The sequence below is a fragment of the Schistocerca americana genome, chromosome 5 (genome assembly GCF_021461395.2).
Source record: "Schistocerca americana isolate TAMUIC-IGC-003095 chromosome 5, iqSchAmer2.1, whole genome shotgun sequence".
In the NCBI taxonomy this organism is placed as follows: domain Eukaryota; kingdom Metazoa; phylum Arthropoda; class Insecta; order Orthoptera; family Acrididae; genus Schistocerca; species Schistocerca americana.
The window spans coordinates 509,794,089-509,815,699 of record NC_060123.1 but is presented as its reverse complement, the minus strand read 5'-3'; the positions used below and the strand labels follow the sequence as shown (position 1 = coordinate 509,815,699).

General features: G+C 39.1%; 1 protein-coding gene across 3 annotated transcripts in view; it reads right to left on the bottom strand.

Annotated features, from left to right (window-relative positions):
* Positions 1–21,611, bottom strand: part of LOC124616750 (homeotic protein spalt-major-like) — a 557,732-nt gene that overhangs the window by 9,217 nt on the left and 526,904 nt on the right. The window contains exons 6-11 of one of the 3 annotated variants that reach the window (XM_047145118.1): positions 18,894–21,408; positions 13,238–13,336; positions 9,766–9,902; positions 7,326–7,547; positions 6,164–6,410; positions 5,395–5,540 (exon numbers count right to left, since the gene is read on the bottom strand). In XM_047145118.1, the coding sequence (XP_047001074.1) occupies positions 5,395–5,540; positions 6,164–6,410; positions 7,326–7,547; positions 9,766–9,902; positions 13,238–13,336; positions 18,894–21,408 (3,366 nt within the window). The remainder of the gene's footprint in view (positions 1–5,394; positions 5,541–6,163; positions 6,411–7,325; positions 7,548–9,765; positions 9,903–13,237; positions 13,337–18,893; positions 21,409–21,611) is intronic. The other 2 variants (XM_047145119.1, XM_047145120.1) reach the window with 2 other exon arrangements.

Genomic DNA, 21,611 nt, shown 5'->3' with positions numbered 1-21,611 from the left:
ACTGGACTTATATTTACAGAGTAGAGGGAAGTTGGTGAGCTGTAAGTATGAACCAGCTGACAAGTGAAATTCATGTGTGCTTGGCAATATGTCTAATTTTCCATTCCATAAGGGTGAAAGACAAAATGCAGCTGAGGTGCTTGGCTTGGTGCATGTGGAATTACGTGGTCTTGAGGAGTAAATGTCATGTGATATGGCTCAGTACATGTATGTACTAGTTGATTATGTCAGGTCATTCTGTTATTTTCATAAGCATAAAGATCAACATTTGATTTTTTCTGTGAGTTTAAAACATGATCAGAAACTAGTGTTGGTGGACAAAGCTGTTAGATCAGATAATGACAGTGTATTTGAGAACTCTATGTTCAATTCATTTCTCAGAGAAAATGGAATAGATCATTAGATAAGTGTGCCCTATAGTCTAGAACAAACTGGTGTAGTGCAAGGGACTAATACATCAGTTTATGAGATGGAATGGTGTATTTTATTTGAATCTGGTCAACCTAAGCAATATTGGGCAGAGGCATGCAGTACAGCAGCCTACATAAAGAACAGTGTTCCTCACAGAGCACTTAATGGTAAGACTTCACATGACTTACGGAAGGAAAAGGTACCTTCTCTGAGCCATTTGAAAGTGTTTTGTTGTCATACCCTTCTCCATATACCATCATCAAAATAGGCCTACAAGAAACTGAGATGCCAGATCTAAGCAACTTATCTTTCTAAGTTATGATGAAATGACTAAAGGTTACAGACTAATTGATCCCAGAACCCCAAGAAAATTGTGAAAGGCCAGAATGTTATTTTTCTGGAGAATTAGTGCAGGATTTGACAGTACCAGGACACCAGCTGCAAAAGAAAATTACCATATGTTGTAAATGAATAAACAGTATGCTGAACAAAGCAAGGCAGAAGAAGCAAGGCAGTGGAAGTCAGCAGTGCTGAAAGGGGCAGCTCCTCAAAAAAGAGGAGTTTGAGGAACTGCATGTAACTGGTTTTGTAGATTCAAATTTTGTAGTTTTATCTACTGACTTATCACAATATGGGAGTGTTTTTCTGTCGGGTAAAAATATAATCTCCTGTGAAAGCAAGAAACTGAAGGATATTGCTAGTGAATATGCAGCTTTAAATTCTAGAAGCAGCATATTTGAGGTGGCTGGCAAGAGAATTATTAAACAGTAAGCATGTAAGTCCTGTTATCATTTTTCATGACAACCAGAGTTTATTAGGATGTTACAAAATCCTGTGTTGCATTTTAGATTGAAACACATTTTTGCTAAACGACATTTCATTAGATGATATGAAAAGAGGAGTGAGATGGTACATGCAGTCAAAGGAAATGCCTGCTGATGTAATAACTTTCCCATTAGTTAGGGAGCAACGCATGTATGTTATTCTTAAGTTGAAAATGTTTTGTCAGGTTAAGTGGTAGTGTTGTTCTGTTGCTAATCTGACTCCTTGTTTCTTCTGTGTCATTTCTGTCTATGAGGTGTGGTCTATCTTTGAATCATTGTTCCTTTTGTCTGTATGTGCATTGTAATAGGTTTCTATTAATACATGAATTATGGACAGTGTAATTGTTATTTATATTTACCATGAAAACCACACTCTGCTAACAGGAAAAAAAGCAAACCCAATCTTCATTCTGATTTAGCTACAGCCACACACAAGAAAAGTTCAGTTATGAAAGAAATCACTTTTTGTTAATGCAAAATGATTTTTGGTGCCTATGAGAGCTGCGTAAGGTGGCTGATCAAATTTGTCTTTAAATTCTTATTGATGTAATCATTAATTATATTACTTGTATTTGTGGGTCTTCTGCACATTAAATCAGTTATTTATGTATGCACATAACATGACTTATTAACTTGGCATCTGGATAAATATAATGAACCCTTTAGCAGACACCATTATGTGTTAGCTGAAGGGTTCATTATATTTATTCAGATACCAAGTTAAAACATTTAAAAATTCCAGATCAAAATGAACTTTGAGAAACTACTTCCATTTTTCATTGTGAGTTTCACCATCACAACACTTGGTTTGAAAGGGATCATATTTTCCAGATGTAACAAAAAAACTAACTAATTTCATATAATAGGAGAATGCGAATATTTTAAGTCACTGTTGACTTTAGAATCACGTGTAGTTTATTAGGTTTTCTGTCTCCACTAAAGATGAGTTCTTACCATAACATTCTCCTAGTATCTTCATTACTTTCTTTTTCTTTAGTCAGATTTCCATAGTTTCAAAAGGGAGAAACTTTGACTAGTGATTACTGACACCAGCACTTGGTGAGCACATGTTTTTGTTTGTTTGTACTCACAGATAGAAAAGTTAGTTATTGTTTATTTTATAGCAATGGGAGGTCATCCTTTAGAAGCATATTTACTTATTTATTTATTTGTCCAAATAAATCTCTTTTTCAGTACATATATCGTACACAAGATATTGGACAGAAAACTTTTTTATCGATTGCTTTTTCAAACATCAAACATACATCATTTAAATTTTTATAACAAATTGGATCTATACAATTAATAAGTACAATTTTTTAAACAGTGTGTATTTATAACATATTTCTGCAATTAAAGAAACAAATTACATTTTTTCTTGCATGAGATACTGTGAGCTTGAACAGTAGCAGTTTTTCAGAAGGTAGGCTGTCACAGACTTTGTAGTTCACGAAGAGATTTTATGTGTCTTGGTAATGTGTCATATACTTTTGTTCCTGCATGATATACACCTTTTTGACATAATGATTAACATGTATGTCAGTGTCTGACCTGGTACTGTAATCGCGGACACTTTTGTTTCGAGGAAAAAGGTTTCCTTTTCTCAGTATACTTTTTTTGACATGCGTGACTACTTCCAGTATATAAATGCAGGGAAGGGGTAAGATCTTTAGATCTTTAAAGAAAGATTTACATGGTTTTCTGCCCCTTACTTGTTCCATTATTCTTATAATTGCGTTTTGTTTCCTGAAAACTGGCCTGGTGTACATTTCCCCAGAAAATGATATCGTACTTCAGTACTGAATGTACATGAGAAAAGTATACAGCCCCAACTGTTTCTGCACTAGCATTGTTGCAAAGAATTCTTACTATGTAGCTCATTTTTGATAGTTTTGAATTTAGGGATGTGATTTGAGTGTTCCATTTAAGATTTTCCTGGATATGAATCCCAAGAAATTTAGTTTCAAATAGAGCACTAATGTTTTTGTTATCTACAAGTATTACAGGTTGTGCAGCATTTTTATTTTGATCTTTGTGGAAATTCATGAGTACTGTTTTTGGGGATTAACTATTACCCTGTTTCTGGTAAACCATTCTTTTGTAATATCTTTTGCAGATGCAGTAAGACTTTCTTCTTTAGTTCCTTCAATCAGTAGACTGGTGTCATCTGCAAACAGTACTGGTTCAGAATCCCTAAAATGTGATGGGAAGTCATTAATGTGTACCAAAACAAGAAAGGGACCTATAGTAGAGCCTTGTTGAACACCATGACTTGGTCCACATGGTTCTGAAAGGTGTACCTGGAGTTCATTTCCTTCCAGGTATTTAATTTCAATTATTTGAAAGTGATATTCCAGATATGATTTAATCCACAGACCCAATACCATTCAAGCTTTCTCAGGAGCACAGAATGATCAATCACATCAAAAGCTTTTGTTAGGTCCAAAAATAAACCTGAGATTTTTCAGTGGTTGTCCACTGCATTTAAGACATGGTTTATCAGGTTGAAAGTGGCTGTTTCAGTTGATCACTGTGGTCTGAAGCCATGTTGACATCCAGAAATAATACTTTTCTTGTCGAAGAATGTAACTGGTTGTGAAAGGAACACTTTTGCAATAATTTTCAAAATCCCTGAAAGTAGTGACACAGGCCTATAGTTACCCATACATTGCTGATCATCTATTTTATGTAGAGGTTCTACTTTTGCCATTTTCAGTTGCTGTTACTTTTATAATATAATCCGTAATATCATCAATACCAGTTGAATAATTACTCTTCAATGAACTAATGGTGTTTAGAAGCTCTGTTGGGCGTATTCGACTCAGGGACAAGGATATATTATTTATTTCAATAAATGAAAGTTCTTTTTCAACATTGTACTAGGTGGATTACCAGATTTTTCCTTCACTAATTTTCCAGCAACAATTGGATAATAAGAATTCAAGCTGTTTGCAACTGCCCAAGGGTCAGTGAAATTCTTGCCATTGTGTGACATCACAATATTTTTGTGGGTTTTCTTCTTCATAAGATTCTGCACAGCTTTCCACATGCACTTAGGTGTATTGGATGACTTCATAATATATTTGTCATTTTTCTTAATTTTTGCCTCTTTTATGACACGTTTCAAAACTAACTTACGTTTTTTGAAATAACTAAGAAATTCTGGTCTGCTGTGTTTTTGAGTGCAGAAAAAGTTCCCACATCCTTTTACAACATACTCTGATGCCTGATGTAATTCAGTTTTTGAATCTATCTGTGCTCTGGAAATCACTTTCCTTTGTGGAAAAGCTATGTCAGCATTATGCTTGACAATGTTCAAAAAATTTGGACAGCACTCTTTCAAGAACGGTGATAAATTCACTATGTTTATTTCTGGTAACATCATTTGCACCTACACAAATTATGACAGTCTTTTGAGTCTAGGCAATAGCTCTGCAGGCTTCTAATTAAAAAATTGAAAATCCTCTGAATGTGGCACATGATGTGTATTATTACATGGTAAATTTACCCATCTCAAAACAATGTAAGTTTTGTATAAATGTTACAATTTGCAGATTGTTTCATACACTGTCAGTCTTGTATGCTACTACACAAGCATATATAATATCACCCACTGTTTGTCTGTATGTGAAGGCTCATCCCAGGAAATACTGGAAGTGTTTTGATATGGTTTTCACTAATGGACTGTTGCATGAAAAAGGTTTGTGTGTATCACCTATTACTGCCATGCTGGTCAATTCATCTGGGCTTAGATACTTAGTGCTACCAGTGTGAAGCTGGGGCAGGTTGTGAGTATAAAATAAATATAATTTATTATGGTTTTCATTCATTGTTGAGATCTGTTGTATTAAATCTAACTTAAAGAACTTAAGTACACAAGATGTACGATGTAGCCTGCTGCCATGGTATCAGAAAATTTGTTAGTAGATAAGCTGCAGTGTTACTAAAGCAAACAGTACAGTACTTTTCAAAGCAAAGCATGTATAAGGACATCCAAGTTAATCGAAAGCAGACCCAAATTGTTCATTTGTATCCAGCACTTTTTGCAATTTTTAAGAAAGAAGAAGGAGAGAAGAGGAATATATATATATACACATTTAGAATAGACTGAGGGACAGTAGTCTCCTCCTGAAAAATGTCATGTCAGACAGATAGTTACCTTAAGATTGCCTTTAGTGGTGAATGCTTTTTGACAGATTGTGCACCTGAAAGGCTTGTCGCCAGTATGGGTGCGCATGTGTATCTGCAGTGCTGACGAGGATGAGAAGTTCTTATTGCAAACATGGCACAAGTGTTTTGGTAAGCCTGCAAACACACACACACATCACACCTTTAATCACAGACAAAGGCTGGCTTAGGAGCCTACTGCCCCTCTTTTTGTGACAGTTGTTATTGACAAGCAATCCAAGTTACAAAAGCAACAGGTTACAGTGTGATCCTGATTTCACATTAAATGATGAAGTTAATGGGTATTGTTGAATGTGACTGAAATGCACCAAATAAAAGTACTAAAAAAATACACAAGGAAAGTTAAGCAGACACATGAGCTAATGTTGGAAAGTTTGTTTTGAATGTTCTGTACTCATTTTGTCAAGCACACAGACACACTAAACAAAATTTGTTACTATTGTTAGTGTTTTGTGTTGCAAATAAAGTCTTTTCCACACTAAAAAAAGGAGATATGTAAAATCAGGCTCCACTATTTTTTATCAACTTAGAATAGGTTGAAGGCATTGAGTCCCAAAATATATTTCAAGGAAAGATTTGGAAGTATGTCTCATGTTAATGTTAAATAACATTTCTGCAACAAGTAGGTGTTACTTGCAGGTATTTTAGTACAAGCTAAACACATAGCACATTAAGTAGCTACAAAATGTTTAGTTCCAGTACCATGTACTCTAATATAGCAGTTCTTTATTCAACTCTACCTGGCTGTCGCTTTGGAATTGGAAGCATAGTTTCTCCCTCTGGTGGAGATCGTTTTATGCCCAGATCAGACTTCACTGTTAGTTCCAGAGATGGTGGTGTAGCCATATTCTGTTCCTCCCCACTGGCCGGCTCTTCTTTCACTTGTGTCATGCCTGATGATGGTGGTGGCAGTGGAGGTTTACTTTCAAATAGATGGGAAGGCATGTCACGGATTTTGTGGGTTAGCATGTGCTGCTTCATATTTCCCTGCACATGATCAAAATGTGGATTATTTAATAATGATTGAAGAAGAAAACAATTTATCAATGTCTATAACCTAAGTAATTAGTAGGCATTATGCATTACACAGTTACAAGTATTTGTATAAAACCTCCAAACCAATAACATTGAAGAAAGTTCTTTCAGGTAATGTTTATTGTTTACCTGGTCATATACCTCCTTAGTACTTGATCAATACACACTATTACAATATCAAAACTCTCATGTGAATTTTCCTGTCCTATGCTACAGTAATTCACAAAGTACCTGTGGCGGTGAAAGTCAACAAGAAACAAAATTTACGTCTATTATAAGGCAGCAGTCATAATGAAGCTAGTATTGCTGACTTGAGTTAGGTATGGGTAAGTGAGATGCTGCACAGCTTAGTATAGTTTATGCCTTTTGTTCCTAATATTGTGTATGTGTTCTAGTATTTGCAACATATTATTTGTTTAAAAAATGTAAGGAAGAAACTGAAATGAATGATAATGAATCTGAAGTGAAACAGTACCCAGAAAAATAAGCTATGGAGTTTTTGTGATTATGTTGTGTATGTGAAATTTTTTCAATATGTACAAATAATCTTCTAAATTCAAAGTCAAGACTTATGTGAGTTTACAGTCTGTTTTAAACTGTATCACTGAGATATTGTGGTTTTATAAAACTCTACTATTATATTATAGTTCTTGCTGCTCCCTTACATAGCCTACAAAAATTAGTGGTCATTCATCTTACGGTTTACTTGATGAAATTTATTTCATTAATGATTATAATATGTACATTGCTCTACTACCAAATTTATGTAACAATACTATAATAAGTTAAAATATTTCTCAGTGAGACATGTCATAGAGACTATTAATTAAATATTGAAGTCATTGGTAAGAGGATAGAGACCCTTACCAACAAAGGGATCCAGTCAGCGGCGTATCCAGGGTTGCATAGCAGAGGGGGCAGCCTACCAGTATACTTCTTTCCACTTCTTTTTTTCCTATTTGCATCATTTCTCTTTGTCTGTGCCTTAGGTTTGTCATTGGCTCGACCCCCACTGTTGTCCCGCTGGATACGCCACTGACTCCCAAGGTCACAGATACAATCATGGATCGATTGTTTGTCAGTACTGTCCTGAAATTAATGGAAACAACACATTTTAGATTGAAAGTGTGCAGCGGGAGTCCTTGTGGCAGAATCTTTGCCATCATCTACACATACTTTCAAGCTCTAAATTGATTAAATTTCCATTTGTAATTGAACTATACAAAGATTCATGTATTATACCTGTGTTTTTCTTGTAAAGAATTCTATTGTCTGCTATGAATAGTGTATAATCAAAATTTATGTTTTGCAATAAACTAGAGTTTTCTATTTGTATGAATAACACGATATAAAGTAACTCAAAACAAGGAAGTGAGCAAGTACATATATCATGTTAGTGGCCTCGAATGTATACAAACTTGACGTACTGTTCTGGTTCCAGTATGTACGTCACTACATTGCTTTCAATATAATTATCTTTCAGCATCCGTTAAGGATCTAATAGATCTTCCTGGAGTTACGGTAAGGCAGAAGAACATACAGAAAAACAGATGACTGGACTGAATGCAAGTATCTGAAATGTTAAGATCGAATACTGGCCAATGAATCAAGATATGACGCCTTTACAATAGACTAATGGAGTGTGATGCTGTGTCAACAGAAATATTTCTTAAAATAAATAAATTAATTAATTAATTAACACAAATTTTTAATTTTTGATGATGTTTCTGTGCATGACTCACACAGTTTTGTTCTTATTGTAATCCATACAATGTAACTGTTATCAGATTCACTGCATTAAAAACAACTCAAAGAGCACATAAGTGTTTTTTTTTTTACACTTTGTTCAAAAACATTCAGCAACTTGTAATTCAACTAAAATCTTGAAGATTTCACCTCTGACCTAATAGGAAGGCTGTAGTTTCATGATTTTAATAGGTTTAAAACCACTCGATAAACAGTATCTAAATTACTTGAATTATCATAAATTGTGATTGGTTGATGCATCATAATCTGACGTCTTCTGGTTCTGTGCAAGTTTAGCCACTTCTAATTGATTGAAAGTAAGTTTGTTTATATGGAATTGTTCCACAAGTTACAAATGGCATGGCTACTTCAGATGCACTTTTAATTTGGCAGGTAGTTTGGAGTCCTTTATCAAAAATGAATTAATTACAGAATCACACATATATCATGGCAAAAATAACTGGTTACTTCTGCAACTATCCAACTGTTTATAGTTTCATGCCTTCATTTTTGGTTAATCATAGTTCAGTAAACTATTCTTTTTGAAAATAGTGTATTTAGTTAATTTATTTTTAACAATTATTCATATATATATATATGACAGTATTATGATGAATATAATTAAAGAATTACCATAAAATGGAGGACACCAATATTGTGATCAGGAACAGACACTAGAGCAAAGTCTTAAGGTTTTTGTTATTGCTAATCATTATTAATATAGATGCAATAGCATAATTATTGCAATGTTTTATATATTTTGATGATTATAATCTAAAAAATTAAGTTGTTCATGGTATGGTCTCAGTGTAATAATAATGGAATAATGAAGGCACTCTCTGTAAGCACAAATGCTCGTTTATGTGCAAACACATGTACCTATCCACCACTGACCTCTGACCTACCTACTTCTCTCTCTCTCTCTCCCCCCCCCCCCCCCCCCTCCTGCCCCCCCCCCCCCCCACACACACACACAGAGAGAGAGAGAGAGAGAGAGAGAGTTGTTGTTTCTGGCTAAGTGGCTTGACTTGCTCGTAAATTAAAGACTTCCAGGCTATAACTCAAAATGGGTTAACCACTGTTGTTTACCACTTCCATTCATCATGTTGCTAGTCCTGCTAGTGGGTGATGGTTAAACACTTGCAACAAACATGTATGTCAAATGCAAGTAAGAATTGAAGCATTTTGGTTGGTGGTATGGAGCCGGATTTTCAGTCTACAAGAAATATAGGTAGTGGAATTAACCTGTAGTGATGTACCAGAACATCAGCAGATATGTGAATTTTTTATGGGTTCAGTAGCCCCAGTGCTTAGAAAATATATCTGTGTGTGTGTGTGTGTGTGTGTGTGTGTGTGTGTGTGTGTGTGTTTTTAATACCTATTCCACAAAATTTTTCTAGGTGCAATTCTCCAATAAACCACACACTATTAATTATTTTTATGGTTTCTTTTCAAAACAAATGTAGTGACTATCAAACATCAGAGTGCCATCCCAAATATGGTATGCATATGAAAAAAAGACTGTTAGTTCAATACAATTAATTGCTGTATCTTTTCTTACCTTAGTTGAAAATCCACGATCACAAACTGTGCACTTGAAGGGTCTTTCTTTGGTATGACTCCTGTAGTGAATCTCAAGGGCAGAATTACATGCAAAAGTCTTGAAACAAATGTTGCATGTGGTGTTTCCTGGCCGCACTGTAATGGAAAAATTTGTGTGGAGAAATCACAAATGTAAAGCAAAGTTTCTAAAGGGTTGACAAGAACAGATTGTTCACACATACTGTTTCTTACATACTCCCATGATAAAAAAGAAAAAAAACTACATGCAATAAGTTCTTTGTCATCATCAATAACCAGCTGATTTATTTTTGTAACAATATCTAGCTACAAGTGAATTTTCATGTATAAAATATCAATTCTACTTGAACTAGTAAATCGATAAGATTGATTTCCTTTGGGTAAAAATATAAATACCATATATGAAATGGTCAAACCCACAAGTTACAATTGTTGATGCAACATTAAATCCTAATCTTCCTTCCTTCTTCCTTCACTTCACTTCACTTCCTTATGAAGGGAAGAAAATCCCACACAGTATTTTGTTGAAGGAAGGTCTTACAGCTACATATTCTTTGTACAGTTTTCTTTATCCTTTAAAACCGAGTTCTTTCTTTCCACTATCTTAAATGTACTTGTTCTCCCTCAACCACTTTTTAAAAATTTTGAACTTCTGTCGTGGTAAAGAAGATATCACATCTTGTTTTAAGGATGCTACCTACTCTCATAATGCTATTAATACAGCTGTTTGTCTGCTGTCACAACAGTCACTTTTCAACTGTGACATGCATGTCACATATGGCTATTTCGGAATTGACACCTGTAAACCATTTGAGCCCCAGAATCAGGGGAGATTTTCTGTGTGTGTGTGTGTGTGTGTGTGTGTGTGTGTGTGTGTGTGTGTGTGTGTGTGTGCATGCGTGCTCGCGCGTGTGTGGTGTGTGGGCGTGCGCACGCGTGCACGTGCGCACTCTAATCAAGAAAATATGTTCGGTAGTTGAGTCTCAGTAATCAACTTCATGTTCATATATTGTAGCAGCTGTTCAATGCATCTTCCATATAGTGAATGGCCATTGTTTTTTCACTTACTGTTGCTTATAAACTATTTATGTGGAAATAATGTAATCAGGCTGTGAAAAATTTGTCCATTTGTTTGTAGGAGTGACTACTTTTTATGTGTGACCTATATATTTTTACTAACATGTGATAATAATCCATTGGAGATTTCCTGTTGAAGTTTAGATATCTGTTCTGTGCCATACTACAGATATTGATGACAGAACTTTTCAGTCAATAGATATGAAAAGGTAACTGCCTATATACTATAGTTCTGTATCTAGTGATTAAGGAAAACAGGAGTGGACAACACTATGAACACAATCTGAAGGCACACACCATGTGCAGCATAACAAGAAATAGTAAATTGGAGGAAGAGTCTTGTTTCTTTTTTTTTTACCAATTTTACAGTATGTGTTATTTTCTAATGAATACTGTAAGACAAAACTTCTGATTATGAAAGCTTGAAATTTTGAGAATTTATCATGTTATTGTTGACTGCCCTACTAAATGTTAACTAAGTAATGATAGTCATTTGCAGTTGAATTGTACAATCTTATTTATGATTTTTCAGATATTATATTGTCTTCTACATTTTGTGTCTGATTTTGTGGTAGAGCTCAGTAACTGCATTATCACAATTCAGACAAAGTAGAACATTAGGTGTAATGTAATCAATGCTAAATGAATGTTCTTCAGCATTATGTGTCAAGCAGAATGAATATATTTCAATTCACAATAGCATAAATGCTCATATATACTTGTGTATGACATAAAATGGAACTGTATCTGGCATACATACAACAGTTTTAGATAGAATAAATTCTTGACTTTTTGCCTCAGAACACTGAAGTATTATGTTATGTAATAATGCAAAGCTCTCAGCAGAGAGATCTGCACATTTTGTGATTGTTGTCTTCTTACCAATATAAGACTATGTTAATAACTGAATCATTCATTCATCTCCTATAATGTAGAAAATTTTCACAGTGACTACAGCAAATATACACATCTTTTAGGAAATAGCCATGAAACATTTAAGTGGAATAACAAATATTTCAAGTACAGTTTGGCTAGTAGAATGTAAGTATAAACTTCCTAGATTAAAGCTATGTAGAGTTGCTACTTTCAATATTAGGAGAAGAACATTATTTGACACAGTGTCTGACAGTACGTAAGATTTTCCACAAAGTCAATAGCACTATGATACTAAGACTTAAAATTGTTTAAATACCAAATGAATAGGAGAAGAAACAAAAAGAAAAAAATTATATAAAAATCAGGTGTATTGTCATTGATGGTATTTGTTAATGCACAAATTTATATTTGTTACTCTTCTTGTGGTTTGGTGTTTCATTCTTTCATGAGATTTAACAGAAGCAAATGCAAAAAACCAATTCAATGGCTTACTCTAAAATACCTTACAATACTTTTATAACTATTATCAGTTATTTTTCCATACTTAAAATTAGATGATATGCTCATGTGAGAGACTGTAAGAAATGAGAACTGAAATAAGGTAATGTTGGTTCATGGCTTTTTACCACCGATTTAGTTATACAAAACCTAATTTCTAACATATCATCTTAAACAAGTTAATAATGTCGGTGCCAAATATTGCAATTTGCAAATTATTTTATTTTATTTTATTTTTTTTTTTAAATTACAGAAATAAGTCAATGAAATAGAAATTAGACTGTTCACTTTATTTGTTACATTCAGAAGAAAGCTTACATAAATATTTATCTAGCTTTGACAATAGATCAGCTGTTGTTTAGGAATAGTTGTATTTCCTTGGGGTTATTAGGATTCCCATGCCATAAACTGAATGCAGTCAGACAGACATAGCATGCAAATCCAATTGTGAGTAGTTCAATCAAAATACATTTGTTAGGCACATTGTCACATTTCATTTCTGAATCGGGAAATTTAAATTCAAATAATAAATACCTGCATATACCTGTAAGAAGTAGTCCCTTTAAAGTTGATTAGTAAGTAGTGAATAGAACATATTACATAGGGCTAAAGCTTTTTTCCATATTTTTAAATGACAGGTGATTTTCTGGATATGGAACCATGTAATCTCAAAAAATATTGGTGCTCTCATGCTTTTCCTCTGAATCAGCAAAAGAACTAGGAATGGAGCTGCAGAAAATAAGTACTCTCTGTTCAGGTGTCCTTCCATTCCTTCTGACTTCACCTTTAAGATGTTTATAATCACCTTTTCTTTCAAGCACATGTTTCTTAGCCTATGTTTTACATTGTATTAACATTGTATTTCAATATTCATACAGAAGACATATTGTTTCAAATGTGCGTTTTCTGCCCTTGAGAACTGTTTGCAGTTTCATGCTTATGTTCATGTGTTACATCAATAGTATTTATGTTACAGATTTAGGAACTATAGTCAAACTTACTATTGATGTGAGAATCTAGAAACGAGTAGGGTATTTTGTCTCGAAGTGAAGGTGCCAGCGGATGAAATGGAAATCTGCTTCGACCATTGAACTCTGAATCTGAAAGATAAGTGGACTTCATCTTATGATTTTTGTATAATTTGCATTTTCTGTACAAAGTTTTTTCCTCTTCATGCAGTGAGAAAGAGTTAAAATCTGAAAGAAATAGAATTAATTGTGCTATCTAAAAAAAATTATGTATGTGACAAAATAAATGTCACAATTAGTGCAGAGCTATTTTTGATATGCTGTAAGTGAAGCTTTCTTTCTCCGACAAAAAATGTAGACATAATTAACAAAATGATACTTTCCTGTATTGCTTATAAGTGTTTGTTATAATTTGAGTTTGGAGTAATAGTAGTAGATTTATAGGTGCCATCTAAAACATTGTTACAATTTATTTTGCATCTGATACACATACTTGTCAACTGACTCTGCAGTGCTAATTAAAATAATAACTTTATTGAATGTGCATGCATGGCTGTCTCCAGTGTTTTGCGACCTCAGATCTTGTACGCTATTTTTTTTTAGGGTCACCATTTCATAGACTGACAGTATTCTGCTTAACTTGGAAAAAAAGGTAATAGGTGAAAAAGGACTTTACCAGCAAATGTTTTGTGAGGATATATTTGAGGTAAGACAATCAATGCTTTCAAGTAAATAGTTGGCCAAAAGAGACTGCTTTTTTGTTTTGGAAGTTAGGTGTCATGGCCAGTTTCATAGAGAATTGAATTACTTCTTATTCAGACATATAGATATTTTCCAAGGTCACCAGTTTTATAGCCCCATACACTGGCAGTGATTGAGTGTTTGGTGAAAGAATATGCCAGTCTCCTCATATTGGGAAATGTGTCACTGTGTAGCCAACAGAGATTTAATTTCAATTATTTGCTTACTGGGTCATCTTAGCTGAGACAAATTAGAGGAATAGTAATTATACTTAATTAACTCTGACATTTTTAGAGTATATCTGTTAAAATCCAACAGAATTGGTATAGATACTTTATTTGTCTGAAGTAACTGGTATTCAGAATTCCATAGTCGCTTTCGTATATCAACATGTGTACAGCCTTTCCTTCTTATCTTGTTCGGTAAGTTCCCTGGACATGGGTTTCTGGATGACTTTTTTGAACTCTCCCCATTTCCTAAACTTCATCAGCCCTTTTCCTTCACTTCTCCTTCTTCCCCTTCAACCCTTCTGCTAGAAGAAGGAGCCACTGGATCTGAAAGCTTGTACATTTCTTTAATCATATGTACAGGGTGTACATAAAGTCTAGGAACACTTTCAATTATTTATTGCACAAGCAACAAACATTGTACAGATATCATACATATGCCATTTTGAAGAGAAATGCTGAAAGTCTTTTTTTCATGTATACTTCCACAGCCTAGTTTGATAATTTGGTGATAGCCAGTGCTAGTCACAAACATGGCAAGTTCAGGTACAGAGCGAGCTTTCTGTGTGTAGTTCGGCAAAAACAAGTGTGCTGCAGCTGTTCAACAGATGTTTAGAACCAAGTATGGTAAGAAGCCATCAACAAGGAAGGCCATTTACCACTAGCACAACAAATTCGTTACAATGGGTTGCTTGCACCCGGCAAGGAGAAGTGGACATCCCAGTGTGAGTGAAGTGAATGTGGAGCATGTACGAGAGACATTCATAAGGAGTCCAAAGAAAATGGTGTGTTGTCCATCTCTTGAACCCAAAATGGCCCCAGTGACACTGTAGAAAGTCCTGCAACAGAAGCTGTCTATGAAACCATTCAAATTGGAGCTAGTGCAGAAGCTTAATGATGACAACAAAGACAAGCGTTTTGAGTTTTGTTCGCAGTTGAAATGACTGAATGAGGATGAGGATGGCATTCTTGATCGTTCGTTGAATTCTGTTGAATCTGGGGTACAAAGCATCCACATGAATGCATTGAATTTGAGTGTGATTCCCCAAAGATAAATGTTTTTTGTGCCTTGTCACGTCGAAAACTGTAAGGGACATTCTTCTTCACCGAGAGCACTGTCACTGGATATTCCTACTTGGACATGTTGCAGAATGGCTGATGCCTCAAATGCAATCGGACTCTCCGTTCATCTTTCAGCAGCATGGGGCTCCACCCCATGTTCATCGTGAAATTCGTGGGTACCTGAACATGGAGCTGCCACATTGATGGATCGGCCGTGCTACAGAAGGGGACAGCTGTTTCATGAAATGGCATCCCCGATCACCAGATCTCACTCTGTGTGACTCTTTTCTGTGGGGACACATTAAGGATCTGGTGTATGTATTGCCTCTACCACGTGATGTAGCAGAGCTCCGGGAGAGAATACGGGAAGCAACTGTCAGTCGGCAATGCCATGCTGGGACGGGTATGGCAAGAATTTGATTACCATATTGACGTCTGCTGGGTCACTCATGGTTCGCATATTGAATGTTTCTAAAAAAGACTTTCAGAGTTTCTCTTCATAATGCAATATGTATGACATCTCCACATTGTTTAGTTCTTGTGCAATAAATAACTGAAAGTGTTCCTGAAGTTTATGTGCACCCTGTATTTTCTCCAGCCGCTGCTTGGTGAAGCAATGTCTCATGCTCAAAGAAACGTATTGAACAGGAGGCACAGGACTGGTAATAACTTACTCAATAGTTTTCAGTGACAGATTTCTTTGATATCTAAAAGGGAAACACTTTTCCATTAATACACAGATTGTTTCACACACACACACACCCACACACACACACACACACACACACACACACACACACACACACAGAATTCCATTATCAGGCCCTGTTGTAATTATGACAACGCATACTATTTTTGTCCAACCACAACAACAGCTGTGAGAAACTGGTACATTCAAAACTAGGGGATTTCACTGTAGTGTTCCTTGGATGTGCAGTACTCTTGACTTTTGACACGATGTCCTGTGTCATGTAGAAGAAAACTGACAATCAGTAATTGAAACTTTGCCAATGCCATGGGCTCCCTGTAGATTAGATGGGTCAGTTCGCCTATGCTGTGTGTGTGTGTGTGTGTGTGTGTGTGTGTGTACTGTGAAGTGGGAGATTTGAAATCGATCTGATCTTCAAACTTATCCAAATGTTACATTTGTAGACATGTTACTTATTGAAACTCTTATCTACTAAGTACCCAATACAACCCCTAAAAGCTTGTAATAGAAATTGTGAAACACCATGTACACCAAACACATACTTTGATATTATTAAAATTATTGTGGAAGACACATTTTCAGACTTACTTTGCAGTGAGCTTGAGAAACAGCGTCTGAATGAATTACTTTGTAAGTGTTCTTTTTGAGTTAGTTCACGGCTCTGGGAGCAGATACTACTGACACACTGGCTTGATCTGCCAAATAGTGCAACAATTTTCATGGACTTCCTTCCAAGGCATCTAGTGTGGCTAAAACTGATTTGCCACCTGCCAGAGTCTGACTAATGGTGTAGAACATCATCAGCAAATGGAGCGGGCCTCACTGGTATTGATTCATATGCAATGCTGTACACAGAACATGTGTTGTATTTGAAACTTCTAGTATTTATATCACTAAATTTGCCTCATTGGAGCTACTAATTTAGGGCCGGAAAGAGAATAGTTCCAGCTGAAAAAAACAAAGTTGATGTCCATTTGTCAAAGGTTAACAGAGCTGCAAAAACAAGCTGTTTCTCAAGTTCATAACACATTATCAATATTTATAGTTTTTTAAGACGCTAGAGATGAAAAATTTATTCACTTGTAGCTTATAGCTGTGATCTATCTTTATATACACTGCCTGAAATGGGAAGTGTTACACCATGAATATCTTGACTAAATGCCATTGAAATGATACTCCAGTATTTCCTCCTGGATATGTCGGTTAAAACTTTGTCCTTATGCAATTCTGTTTTAAGCACAGAAAAAAGGCATTCCTACAAATGAACGATGATGTGAGTACACAACAGCTATTGGGCATGTCTAACACAACTGAACTTTTTAGGTGGAGATCTCAATAGGGATTCCTAGAGGGCATTCACAAGTAGCGTATTGCCATCTTTTGGTCTTTTGAGAATAGCTAAATCATTGGCAGGAGGGAGCATCACACCAAAAGATTGCACAGACAGTTGGCTGCAGTACAATGATTGCAGGATGAGAGATGATCAGAAGGACTCAGGCCAACGGTGTGGCAAGAAGGGTAGGTACAGGTCCTTCTAGAAGGACTATGGTTCACATGGATCATAGGATTGTTCAGCTGACTCTGACAGACAGACAGATTATAACAGCTGAAAACTGGACATAGGTTACAGGCAGAGTGCCACCACAAATCGTTAGGAGAGACCACAAACCATTAGGAGCCTATTGCTGAGTGCTGGATTGAGATCTCATGTTGCCAAGATCATTTACTGCTGGAACCGTACCAAAGGCAACAGAGACTTGCATGGTATAGAGTCAGAGTAAAGAGCAACATTGAGTGGATTTTCATGATACTCAGTGAAGAGTCTGGCTTTTGTTTGTGGCAGATGGACTTTCAACCAGTGAAAAGGTCACTAGAAGCAGTGATTCTTGAGACCCACACCCCTGTAACTCTCGGAATCATAGTGTGCAGAGCTGTTGGGTGCAACACTAGTACTGATTTGATAATTTTCAAAGATAGTCTAGGTACTTGTCAGTGTGTGGCAGGAATAGTAAACCTTGTCATTCCCCTCATGATCAAATTGTATATTCCAGTAGAATAATACAAGAACCCACAATGCAGTTCATACCACAAACACCTTGAAGAATGAGTGGGTCCTTAACTAACGTGCCTGGTACCCTCGATTTTTACCAATATGGCATGTGTGGGATGCAATGAGCAGTAATATACTACCATAGCAACCTCCAGTCAATATTTTTGATGAACTGACATAGCATATGTTTCTGGCATGCTAAGAAATTTCCCCTGATGATATTTGGAGGCTGTCTACTCCAATGCTACAATGAATACAACATTGGTTCATGCACATAGCTGTCACACATCACACTGATGTTGGTGATGGACATCGATTACAAATGGAATGAATGTTTCATCATTTTGTACCTGTTATGTTTGGACAAGAAGAGAATAGAAGCTTTCGAAGTGTGATGCTACAGTAGAATGCTGAAGATTAGATGGGTAGATCACATAACTGATGATGAAGTATTGAATAGAACTGGGGAGAAGAGGAGTATGTGGCACAACTTGACAAAAAGAAGGGACCGGTTAGTAGGACATGTTCTGAGGCATCAAGGGATCACAAATTTAGCATTGGAGGGCAGCGTGGAGGGTAAAAATCGTAGAGGGAGACCAAGAGATGAATATACTGAGCAGATTCAGAAGGATGTAGGTTGCAGTAAGTACTGGGAGATGAAGAAGCTTGCACAGGATAGAGTAGCATGGAGAGCTGCATCAAACCAGTCTCAGGACTGAAGACCCCAACAACAACAACATATGTGATTAACATTTCCACCAGTTTGACATGTACCAGACTAGTGTTCCATGAAGTAACAATTTCCATTTCCTAATGCGTAAATCCACAACCAGTCATGTATTTAAGTGCAAATATGACTCTTAGAGAGCAGTAGCACTGCATCTGAAATTCTTTGCTTACCTGCCCCAAGGCCAATGGGACTGAATGCAGTCGATGTGAGAACAGAGGACGTCAAGGCACTGCCAATGGGTCCAGGTGGTAGTAAGCCGAAGCCCGAGAAAGCGCCAGGTGGTGGTGGGGGTAGTGGCGCTGCAGTTGGCCCCGAGGCTGATGTCGGCGGGCCGGGAGAGGGTGTCGGAGCGCCCACAGAGGAAGAGCGTGGCGTTAGGTCGAGGGCGCCACTCAGTGAGCCACCAGACTCCGATGCCGAGGGGCTGGCTGCGGCGCTGGGGCCAGCAGGGGCACCAGCACTGGGAGACGGCGAGCGGTCACCATTTAGGGGTGGCGCCGAGCCCGGTGTGGCCGCCGGTGGCGAGCACTTGGCCGCCGAAAGCTGTGACGCCATTGTCGTGATGGTGCGCACCTGGTTCTCGAGTGCCGCCAGGGACGTGCAGAAAATTTGTGGTGACGGTTGTTGCTGCAAGGCAGACGTGCAAGCCTGTGGTTGCTGCTGATGTTGCTGCTGCTGCTGCTGCTGCTGCTGCTGTTGTTGCTGTTGCCCTCCACCACCGCTGCTACTCGAGTTGTCGTCATCGGGATAGTCGGGCTTTTCCTCTTTGAGCTCCCCGTGTGCAGACCCTGCCGGGAGCTTGGTGTGGTGCTGCGCAGGTGGTAGGTGAATGCCCGGCGGCGGCAGCGGTGGGAAGGCCTGCAGAAAGGAGACGGGACCGGGAAAGGGAGGCCCAGGGGTCGAGGCCGCTGCAGGGAAGTCTTTCACTTCTGCAGCTTGTATCTGTTCCGGGGTCAGATCTGTGGGTTCTCCCGTATGTAGCCTGATGTGCTGCTGTAGTACCAGCGCATTAGTGAACTTCTTGTGGCAGACGGGGCACTGGTGCAGCACTCTCGCCGGTGGCTTGGCACGGTGCACGCCCATGTGCGTCTTGAGGTTGCCCTTGGTGGTGAACGCGCGGCCACATATCTTGCACTTGAACGGCCTTTCACCGGTATGTGTGCGGTAGTGCATCTGCAGTGCACTCTTGCACGAGAGGACGCGGTGGCAGATGACACACTGGTTGGGGTCCGTCAGTTTGTGCTCGATGTTGTCGACTAGCTGCTGCAGCTTGGAGGTCTCCGACGTTTTGGTGATCTCGATGAGAGACTCCCACGAGTTGTCGTTGCTACCCGGCCGCGGGAGAAGACTGGTATAGATGGCTGGGTCCTTGGCAGGGTCGATGGCAACTGCACTACCGGAAGACGTCGAGCTCGGCGGTGAGAGCCTGCTGGAGGTGCCGGCACCCTTGCTCGACAGGTTTTCTGGCTGGTCCTGCAGGCTGTTCTCCTCGTCCTGGCTGTTGTATTTACTGTCCAGACTGTCGTCGTACGGCGAAGACGACGGGAACCTGGCGGACATATCGACATCTTCAGGTTCCTCGGGAGGTTCCCGTTTCGGGCTGAGGCGACCTTCGCAGTCGTCTTCCTCTTGCCGCCGCTGCGTCGACGCGGCATCGTCCATCTCTTCCTGTTTGACGAATGGCGGCTCCTCGTTGCCGTCGTGTTGTTGCAGCTGTTGTTGCTGCTGCTGTTCTTGCGGTCGCGGTTGTTGCTGCTGCTGTTGCATCGGGGGAGGGGGAGACTGCCTGGGTGGCTGAGGTTTCGACAAGTTCTCGGGCGCATCCTGCTCCGCTGGCGCGATGCGCGGTAGCGGTCCGGGCGCGAAAAGGGCGTGCGGCGGCAGTAGGGGAGGTGGGGGCAACGGCAGCAGGTCGTGCGGCGGCACGGCGTGCGGCGGCGGCGCCGGCTGCTGCGGCGGCGGCGGCTGTGGAGGTCTGTACAGCGGAAAGCTGAACGGACTCTGCGGGGGCGGAACTGGCGGCACGGGCGGCGGCGGCTGCTGTCCGTGCGGCGACAGGCTCTGCCCCAGTTGCGCCAGCAGTGGTGGATGGTACTTGTCCAGGTGCTCTGGCACTGGGTTCGGATTCATTTTTATGTGTGGGAACTTGGCCGAGTGCCTCTGGAAGTGCACCTTGAGGTTTCCCTTGGTGGTGAAGCGGCTGCCGCACACGTTGCACTTGAACGGCCGCTCTCCCGTGTGCGACCTGATGTGTATCTGCAGCGCCGAATCACTGCCGAAGACCTTCCCGCAGTAGCGGCAGCGGTGCTTGAAGAATGGCTCGTTGCGGCCCGACTTGGAGTCGTACGGCGAGAGCGAGCTGGACTTGCCGCCGGCGCCGCCCTTGCGGAAGGCAAGCTCGTCTGCCAGGTTGTTGGCCAGCAGTCCCTGGCTTGCGTTCTCCAGCACCTCTTGCGCTCGCCGCTGTAGCATCTCCAGGGTGTTGGGTTCGTTGAGTGGCGGCGGCTCCGGGTTGGTGATGATAGACGCCGCCAGCGATGACGAGATGGAGCACGGCAGCAGTTGCTGGGGGACCTGCGCCGGCGGCTGCCCCTGCTGTGGCTGCAGCTGCGAGTGGAGCTGCTGCTGCTGCTGGGGAACCGCCTGTGGAGGCGGGGGCGGCGGTGGAGGAGACGGACCCGCCACCTGCGTTTTACATTTATTACCTTGTTATATGTAGTACACAAGTTACTGGAAAATATTATTGTGAGAGCAACTGAACATTTACGGTTGTGAAATAAAACTTGTTTTGTTCATACAAGACATCTCCTAAACAACAGATGCGGGTGAATAAATATATCCCGTCTTCCTAGATTTGCGAAAGGCGTTGGACACCACCACATCGCCGC